The following is a 9885-nucleotide window of genomic DNA, read 5'->3' as shown; positions in this document are numbered from 1 at the left end:
GTGTATATATATATATATATATCGGGTTTTCGGACCGATCGGGTGGCCATGAATCAAAGTCAACCCAAACCCAAATTTCCCCCGAAAGGTCATGTTTAGATTTTTGAATTTTAGGACATCGGGTTTTACATAAATACTTTATTTTCACGAGTTTGAGTTCGGATTTCGGAAAATTAGGGTTTTGCATACCCCTACTATATAAACCAATATCAACTATTTTGTCTAGATTAATGTATATTTGATTCAATGAATATTTCGATTGTTTTTTAAAATAAAGCATTTATTATATTCAAATAATTTTTGTAATCTTTCTTCTCTTATAATTTATATAAATATCTCAATTAATTTGTTTTTAATATTTTTACTAAATTGTTAGTTTTGTAAAAAACCTCTCCTCTATTTATACAAGTCACAACCAATGAACATGGCTCATGTTAGAGTCTGAGTCTTGACTATTGGAGATTAATTTGATGAGTTTTCATATGGGGATTGCTATTTGCACCTCTTTAATATCAAAATCAAGCCAAATCATACATTCATAATGTAAAAAGTGGATTTTGATATTGATGTATGTGATAAAAAAAAGTACTAGATATGGATGCATTTAACAATATAGGAGTGCATTTAGCTCACGTCTTTTCATATATCTTATATGATATCAAAGTGAGATTTTACTACTGTGATTGTGTTTGCGACATAACAATTTGGAATCTCAGTGTCCAGTATAGCCTCATTTGAATGGAGCGTGTTAGAGTACTACATCAACTGAATTTTAATATACATATATATATATATATATATATATATATACATACATATATATATATATATATATATGTTTATCCTCTCATCAAGATATTTTTTGGAAAATCATATCTCACAATTCGGAAAAAATGTATCAAATATTGCTTTTAAAAAGTATTTTAAACAATTAAAATGATAATTTATTGGCAATTACGTATTTCATACAAAATACTTATCAAACAACCATTTTTATTCAATACCAATTCTAAACTGAATCTCCATTGCACATATAATCATTCAATTTTATCAAACAAAAGTTTAGACAAACTGATTTTGTTTACACGACACTTGAGTGATTTTGTTTCTTTCGGTACATAATATCTATCAACAAGTCATATTTGGTAGATACTTATATTGTTATTACAAAGTGATAGTAAACATCTGATACATTAAAAAACAAGATTTTATCGATCTTTTGGTTTCCAAAAGAAGATATACACGACTCTTGGTTAGTGGTGAAGTGGGTTTGGTCCACAAGGAACGAGTCGGCGTGACACTACATAAACTTGCTGATTTTCTTCATTCTTCAACTTTGGGTCGACCTTGAAATAACGTTTAAACGTTGAAATGAAGTTGTCCCGGATCATTTCTTCGTTAATTGAACGATCAACGATGTTCCTGCAACTCGACTTGTACACTGACGACACAAGCAATAACGTAAGCACAAACATAACAGACATTTGAATCTTCATCTTCAAAAAACAAAGTAGATCAAGAACGGAGAATGTTTTAAAAGATGTAAGAAAATGGGATGTGGTTTTAGGTAGTCGAAGCCATCTATTTATAGGGAAATCTCAATTGTGAATGGCATAATTCTCACAGAATTTTGTATAATTATTTAAATTTTATAACATTAAGATAAAATCAAATAGATTAATAAAATGGAAGGTCAACACACGAAAGTCAAAATCATAGTCTGTTATCACAAGATGCAGACAAAAATGAAGAGATAAAATTGAAACCTAATAAAATATACAATTAAAAACGCTACCCGTTTACATGAATAAATGGGATCACGCTTGCTTGTCGAATTTCTTAACGTCATATAAACAAGACTTAAAAAATAGAAATGTTGGATAGATTTGTGACGTTGACTTTGTATATTTTATGTACGACTTATTTTCGAAGTTGACATTTATTTATTTATTGAAACAAGTTGACATTTAATTTAAAACTCATTACTCTCGATACATGGAATGAGAGAATGTCAGATGAAGACGACGTGAAACTGACTAAGGTTGATTACGAAATCTACCATTTTATATACCATCTTCATTCCTTGACCCTGTAATCGATGGACACGTGGATATCAATGTTTTGCTTTTAAAAATTTTATGAAGCAGGCCTTTATTTTTGTTATTATAAATCTTCTGGACCTTCACCAAACGTTTGAGCAAGTATTTAAGTCACTTATCTTACCAATCAATAATTTGATTTGATAATTGAAGACGGTGATTCTTAACGGTTGGTGTTTATTAACAGTTATTTTGATAGTCGATCAAAAATCATATTTGATAAATGTCCGACACTGTTACTTCGGATGTGATTACGAGATAAGAGATGCAAGCTTTTGCATCAATTGTGAAGTGGGTTCTGTCCGGCTAGAACGGGTGGATAACACATGGTCTAAATGTCTAATCATTGTCGGTCCACTACCTTGTTGGACCAAGCTCGTCGTAACCATTCTTCATTCTTTAGGGTTGTTAGACTGGTTTTTCATTAAGTCATGTATGAATAAAGTTGTTCATGCGGATTAATTATCTGGTAGTATGGATAGAGAAATTTTTTGTTTGAGAAAGTTTTTTATAGACGGAAGGATCGTGCTTTTAATTGGAAAAAAACTTGATTTTCTTCCTAAAACTCCTAGAAACTTACTGAATAAGTAACATTCTATATCATTAAGCCACCGTTAAAAAATCATGCATAACTAACTGAATAAGCCGAGTCTCGTTAACGACCACCAGAGATTTTCCTAACTATTATTTTCTAGGGGCCGTGACAGGTGGATGCAAACCGACTAGGACACTCATATATAAAAGGGATCAATCGAATCTTTATGATTCATTCTAAAAATTGTCACCGTTTCTATTCAGTTCAACTCAATGATATTTGATTAACTCTCATAATATGGCCATGATCAATCCTCGTAAACACCGGATACGGCATTGTGTCCGAGCTATAATCCTATAATTTTAGCATATGATGACAAACAATTATAAACCATTTGCACCCAATTACCCCACATTGTAACTTCAATCTTCTTTATTGGCTTCGCTTGTAGTTGAGCTTTCTTCTTTTGTTACTGTGGCTACATTTTCTGATTGAGTATCTTCTGTAACCTTGGGATGATCAGCAGGCTCTGCAGGCTCGGCTGCAGTCAACTCGGTAGGCTCATCAGCAGTCGGCTCGGTAGGCTGGGCTGCAGTGGACTCAGCAGGCTGCTCAGCAGTTGTTGCATCAGGAACAGTTTCCGGTGCTTTGATGGATCCAACCTTTGCATACTTGCTCATGAACTTGTATTCCCAATCTTGCAACGCGTCAAGCTCGAAAACACCAAGTCCTGTGAGATCACCATTCAAGTCTTTTTCTTCAAAGGACATTTTTGCAAGAGCTCTGCTAGCATCTTTTCCGGCGAACAGTGCATAAGGACCACCTGGACCGTAAAACATCCTGAAAGAATCACCGATTACCACCCCTAACTAAAACTCCAAAAGATTGGTACAAATACTGTTCGGGTGCGGTCATGAATCTGATATAGCGTACATCACACTCGAAACATAATCAAAAAGCCACCAGAAAGCGCCTTTGTCGTGTAAAGTTGGAAAGGGATGGAGCGACTTTGCCCAAATACAAAATAAGTCCCGCGTTCTATCCCCTTACCCTTTACCGTTGCAAAAACAATTGCCCCTCATTAGTGTCATTAGAAGCGGATTCCGTACAAGTCTAAGAAACAATTGCCCACGAACTTGGCCCGTGGGTCCGCCCCTAGTTGGGTCGATGGTAATCAACTTTTTGGAGAAGGAAAAAGAAAGAAGCGACCAGAGAGCACCAACTTTGGCCTAGAAGCCAACTAAAAACCCTAATTGCCTAAATCAACATATATTAGTAGTTTACTCGAATTTCATAAAGATTGTGCCCTAGATAAAGCATCAACAGATAACATTGGAAATCAAATGATCACTAAAAAGGGGGGTGGATAATAGATCATAGAACAACTAACCAAAATTCAGTATAAGTAGATTCCTTTAAGGTCGTAACTCGTAAACCATATATGAATTATATAAGCCAAAAAAGGGTAATGGAGCCCTACCGACTACCCGATTTTAATTTTATTTTAACTAGCTTTGAATTATATCACAATTTGTGCCATTTACGATGATGATAATGATATACCTGCTTTGTGAGACATCGTAGATCTGACCTTTGATGGCCATAAGCAGAGGCTTTTTCGGATCTGTTCCGTCGTACGCTTTCAACTCCTCGTCGGTAACCTCCCCGAGCTGAACCGGTGGCGGCAGAGGTTGCATGGCTTCGAAAGAACTAGACCTTTGTTGTAGTTGATGATCGGAGGAGCCACCGAACATACCGGAGACGGCGTAGTAGACGGCCAGACCCAAAGCGACTACTGTGAAGAAAGTGGTCGGAGATAGTCCGGTATATGCGGTTATTGCGTCTTTGAGAGTCTCCAGTAGTTCGATGGCCATGGTGATGGATGATGATAATAATGATGATGACGATGATGATGGTGTGTGTGGGAGAGAGATTTATCGACTGAAACGCCTAAATTATATCGACAAAATATTCACCAAGATTCAATGTTCACATTATTATCTACCTTTTTATTTATTTAAATAAAAACACAACTAATTAACAGTTTTAACACTTTAAAATATTATTTATAAATTTATAATTTATTTTCTTTTTCACCCCCTCTTTCATTCAAAATAAGTAAAAATTAATAATCAATCTATTTTATGAAATTTAATTATATAGATTTCTTTTCTCTTTTAAATATAATTTTTTTTAAGAGAAGACTGATTATATCTATATAGATTGTTAAATGCATCCTATCTAACGGTTTTTCTTTACCTACGTTAACATCAAAACTCATTTTTTACATTCTCAATATATAAACTGACCTGATTTTAATATTAAAAATAGAATTAATATTAAAAAATGGTGCAAATAGCAATCCTATTTTTATTTGCTCACATTTCTTTTCACTATTCTGAAGTTTATGTTTATTAAAAAAAAAACTCCCATTTCTTTATCTATTTTGAATATTATATGGAAGATTTTTTATTTTAAAGAGTATAAGTAGTTGAAAAGTAATTTATTATTTAAAATAGTTAATAATAATGTGAATATATTATCATTAACTTTTTCATTATTAAAAATATGTTGCTCAATTAATTAAATTAAAATTTTAAATAAAAATATATAATATAAAAAATTGGTCAAAGAGGGGCAGCAGAGGTCCCATTTTGACAAACCTCCGTACCCTTGCAAGCATACAACGCGCCACATCATCCTTAACAGAATTTTTAAAGGGAGGTATTAGGGATTTTAAAATTATTTTTTTGAGAAATTAAATGAATATAAAATAATATTTTATAAATAATATAAATCATATAAATTTTATATGAAACTTTAGACTTCTGATTTTATATTTTGGAGAATTTATTGTCCACCTACCGTAATTTCTTGAAAATAATAATTATTAAATTTCATATTTATTTTAAATGTGAAAAAAGTATAATTATAATTATTAAAAGTGAAAGAAAAGTTACGCTAATTTTTTTAAATAGAGTGTGAAAAGTTAAATATTTAAAAAAATTACATCTAATTCTAATAACTATTTATTATAATAATTCTAACATTAACTTTATTATTAAAATATTATCTATATTTAATAAAACATTTTTTCTCTTTTTTGACATTCATTATTAATATGTTTTATTGGTAAAAAAAATATTAAAATAACAATTTCTCTTTCTAAATTTAAAGATTTTTACAATCTCTCTTCTTTTATTTATTTTAACACACAAAATAGCATAGTTGTTAGAGTAAAAAAATTATTAAAATATTTTTTTTCATCATTTTAACATAACTATTGAAGATACTCATAGTAGTTATAACTTGTTTGAAATTCTTATAGGCAAGATAAAATTTTATGCATTCAATTTTTTTACCAAATCATTGAGAATTACGAAAACAAACGAGCAATGTATGTTTCATGTTTTCAAACCTAATTTCATAAACCGTTACATCCATTTTTGCAGAAATATGTTGCTACCTTTCTAACGCATATTCAACCGTACCGGCATGGCCCCGCTGATTTTTTTTCTTTTACGGTGGATTTATATATAATTAATAAGACAATCAAAACAACAAACAAAAGCACATAAATAACTAGGCATATCCTTATAATATGAAGTCAACAGCCATATAATATGTAGTCAACAGCTGGATATCTCAACCACATACAAACTACATCAACTCATTCAGCAACTTCCATTCCATCTAAAATCTCAAATTGCAAGAGAACTCACCTCATCTTCCTTCCACAGTCCTTTCTCGTACCTGTACCACCTCATAAGCCCTTCATCCATCTTCATCCTCTGGCACATAATGCACGAATCGTTCATGCACGTCAAGAACTCGCGCAATCGCGAACCCTTTTCCAGAATCGATTCATCGAGCTCCTCCACCACTTTTATAGGAGCAGGTGGTGGAGGGCCTTCCACAATTAGGCTATGAGATATGTTGAGCACCTCTAGGTTCATTAAGCCGTTTAGGACCAGTAGCAAAGCGTCCTTGTAGAGAATCGAGCAACGAAGGCTTAAAACTTTCAGATTTGGAACATATTGGACGAGTGATTGCACGAATTCGATGTCACATACACCCATGATTTTGAGTTCTGAAAACTTCTTGCAGTGTTTGGATATCTCTTCCATGAAACACGATGGATCAGCTATGCTTGGCATTGTCAATGATTCAAGATCCTTCCACATGCTAATGGCCTTGCAAATCCCGGTCTCTTTTATCCGATTCCACGCAGGCATCACTAGACGTTTGAGCTTCGGGCACCTGTTTCACAATCAAAAAGAAGTCATATACCAAAGGGTCGTTGGCCCAACAGTATCCAAGTTACCGTAAATCACTAAACCCTAGCTTTCTTGGAGGTCAAGGTTCGAACATGATACCTTTCAGCAGCATATGCCAACTGATCATCATTGACATACAGATTGACATGGAAGATCAAACTTGTGGCATTTCCACAGCTAAGATTCAAAGCAATCTTGAGAAGTTTGGTGAGCTGTTTATCAGATCTTCGATCCACATAAACATAAGGCTCTAGCGGGATTTTTATGAAGTTGGATGTCAACATTGAGAAATCAAGAGTCTTCCATAATAGAGGATCACAGACAGCATAACGCCATGATTTGCAGACATGTCCAATCCCAGAAGTCAACTCCAAAATGTTAAATTTCTGAAATATCGTCACCAGAACGTCGAGATCAAGGTCCTCCCACTTCCTTGCATCAAATCCATCCCCTTCCATTCTTGATTCTGTGGACAAATAACGAATCTCGGCACGTTAATGAACCTATACATCCACGAAAAGTAGTCGATACGAAATTTTGGTTTCTTCTTCTTCTTTGTGTGTCTTTAAACGCTAACGTTACGTTCTCGAATTTGGAGAGAGAGAAAAAATGGAAGAAAAAGAGAGTGAAAATAATTTTTTAAGGACAAAAAAGGAAATAAAATATTTTTTCGTGTTCTTAAAAGGGAAGAAAGGAAATGAAAGATGTCGTTTTTATTAATATACCCTTTAAAATATATAATTTAGTATATGAATGATTGGATAATTTTGTGATTTTAATAGTTTTATAAGCATTTTTATTTTTGAGAGGAAACTTATCATTATTTTTCTCTGTTATCTCCTGTTTTTTTTATCAAAAAACACGAGTTTTTACTTTACTCCCATTTCTCCCCCTATCCTTAGAAAAAAAGGGTTTGGAGAACACAATTTAAAGAAACTTACAACATTAAAACTACAATTTAAAATTGAAATCGAGTTATTCAATCAGGTATGTGAAAAATTCCAAGTAAAGCGAGTTAAATAACTAATAATGTAAAATATAAAGTGTGTTATTGACATATATACATATATATATATATATATATATTATATATATATATATATATATATATATATAAAGCCATTCTCTTCCGATTCAACGCCAAAATAAGAAATAGACAACAAAAATGATCGACATTAGTTATTTTGGAGTTTATGTCGGGTAACATAGATATATGATCCTTGCTGGATCTTATAAACAAAAAGGTCACATATATTCAATTATAGAAACATTATAGTATAATCATAATTCGACATACCCTTTTATTTCCTATTCGACTAAATTCATCGAAAACCCTAAGTTACATAAATTACAAGACTCTCACATCCCATTTTTGGGTATTTCTCTTTGTTTGCCAGATACAAGTTCAATAGACGAACAAATGGAGCAATAAATTGTTATTTTACTCAAAGAAGTTAAAACCCCCAATCTTCTGAACAAATTGCTACAACTAATGTCAACAATGGTTATTTTACTGTATTGATCGTGACTATACGACACAGTTAGTATAAAATAAACCAGTAATATATTCCATAAAAAGAATTCACGACAATTTAATATTCAAGATCGGGTTAGACGTTTTGACAATCGGAGTTCTTAGATTTACAACCACATTAACATCCAAATTCAAAAATCCCCAATTGCTGATTAGATCCCACAAATTTAATGCAAAATCCTTTGAAAATAAGATGAAATGAATGGAGTTTTATACCGACGATTGAGATTTCGAAATTTGTTGTGGATCTTAATAAGTCTCGCTGTCACACACATAAGAGATGTGAATAGACGTAAAGAGACAGAGAGAGGGACGTACCTAGAAGTGAAAAGCTTCCGATTGTCAGAAGGAACCTTCTAGTAGTCACAGAATTCGACTTTCTTCGGCTCGAAGGAAAATGCTCGAGAAATTTATGGTAACTGATATCGAGAGTCTTATGTCCAAGTGTCAATTGTGGACCATACTTTGACTTTACTTGATAAATTTAATATAATAATCATTTTTTATTAAATGGTCGAATATTCGGCTTCAGTAATTTTTTATTTTATAATTTTTAACATTGTTTATATTTTAACGGATCATGTGTAAAGTGGTACTATTCAACAAACTTTTTATAAAATAATAATTTCCAACAAATTTAATTTATATAAATTATAATTTTCAACAAACTTTTTATAAAATAATAATTTCTGACAAATTTAATTTATATAAATTATAATTTTCAACAAACTTTTTATAAAATAATAATTTCTGACAAATTTAATTTATATAAATTAGTAATTTTCAAACAAATTTTTTATAAAATAATAATTTATAATAAATTTTATCTATACTATATTATAAAACATTTGATAAAGACTCTTAAAAATTATTTTTTATGCATAAAGTACTGTTTATTAATGCATATTTACTTAAAAAGTTAAGATTACAAGTAAATTGTACATAAGTACAACTTATTAAAAGTCTATACTTGAATTCGTTTAACTAACTACAGATAAACATAATCAAATATTATATAAATATCTCATAACAGAATACTTAGTTATTATCTTTATAAAAAATTGTATTATTAAATCTAAATTAAATTTCTTTATTACTAAACCTAAATTAAATTATAATTAAAAAATTTAATTAAGAAAATTACACCAAAATACAAGAACTTTTAAAAAGATTAATTTAATACCGATATCGATATTATTTTTTTCAAAAATTTATGATATTTTTAAATTTATATTTTATTCAAAAATAAAAACATTATCACTTTCTCAAAATCATATAAAACCAATATTTACTTAAAATTCAAGATTACAAGTAAATTATGCAAAATTACAATTTATATAAAGCTCGATGTTTGAATTCGTGTAACTAATTGCGAATAAACATAATCAAATAGAGAATAAATATCTTATTTTAAAATATAAAAAATCTAAAATATAATTA

General features: G+C 31.0%; 2 protein-coding genes across 2 annotated transcripts; both read right to left on the bottom strand.

The window, feature by feature from the left end:
- Window positions 1-2864: 2864 nt before the first annotated feature.
- Window positions 2865-4536, bottom strand: LOC112523698 (membrane steroid-binding protein 1-like). The gene is made up of 2 exons (XM_025133385.1): window positions 4198-4536; window positions 2865-3474 (listed from the first exon to the last, which is right to left on the bottom strand). Exons 1-2 carry the CDS (start codon window positions 4506-4508, stop codon window positions 3057-3059), a joined length of 729 nt encoding a protein of 242 aa, XP_024989153.1. The 5' UTR covers window positions 4509-4536; the 3' UTR covers window positions 2865-3056.
- Window positions 4537-6335: 1799 nt separating this feature from the next.
- LOC112499859 (F-box/LRR-repeat protein At3g48880-like) lies at window positions 6336-7369 on the bottom strand. Its single transcript, XM_025103145.1, has 2 exons — window positions 7011-7369; window positions 6336-6894 (listed from the first exon to the last, which is right to left on the bottom strand). The coding sequence occupies exons 1-2, from the start codon at window positions 7367-7369 to the stop codon at window positions 6336-6338; spliced, it is 918 nt and encodes a 305-aa protein (XP_024958913.1).
- Window positions 7370-9885: the final 2516 nt, after the last annotated feature.

This window comes from Cynara cardunculus (genome assembly GCF_001531365.2).
Source record: "Cynara cardunculus var. scolymus isolate 2C chromosome LG 1, CcrdV1, whole genome shotgun sequence".
Classification (NCBI taxonomy): Eukaryota; Viridiplantae; Streptophyta; class Magnoliopsida; order Asterales; family Asteraceae; genus Cynara; species Cynara cardunculus.
Note: the sequence above shows the minus strand (reverse complement) of the source record. Positions and strands in the feature narration are given on the sequence as shown.

Coding starts and splice junctions, on each gene's coding strand:
- LOC112499859 (XM_025103145.1), bottom strand. CDS start 7,369: ATGGAAGGGGATGGATTTGATGCAAGGAAGTGGGAGGACCTTGATCTC. Junction 6,895..7,010: donor TTGGCATATGCTGCTGAAAG/GTATCATGTTCG, acceptor ATTGTGAAACAG/GTGCCCGAAGCTCAAACGTC.
- LOC112523698 (XM_025133385.1), bottom strand. CDS start 4,508: ATGGCCATCGAACTACTGGAGACTCTCAAAGACGCAATAACCGCATAT. Junction 3,475..4,197: donor TACGATGTCTCACAAAGCAG/GTATATCATTAT, acceptor TGATTCTTTCAG/GATGTTTTACGGTCCAGGTG.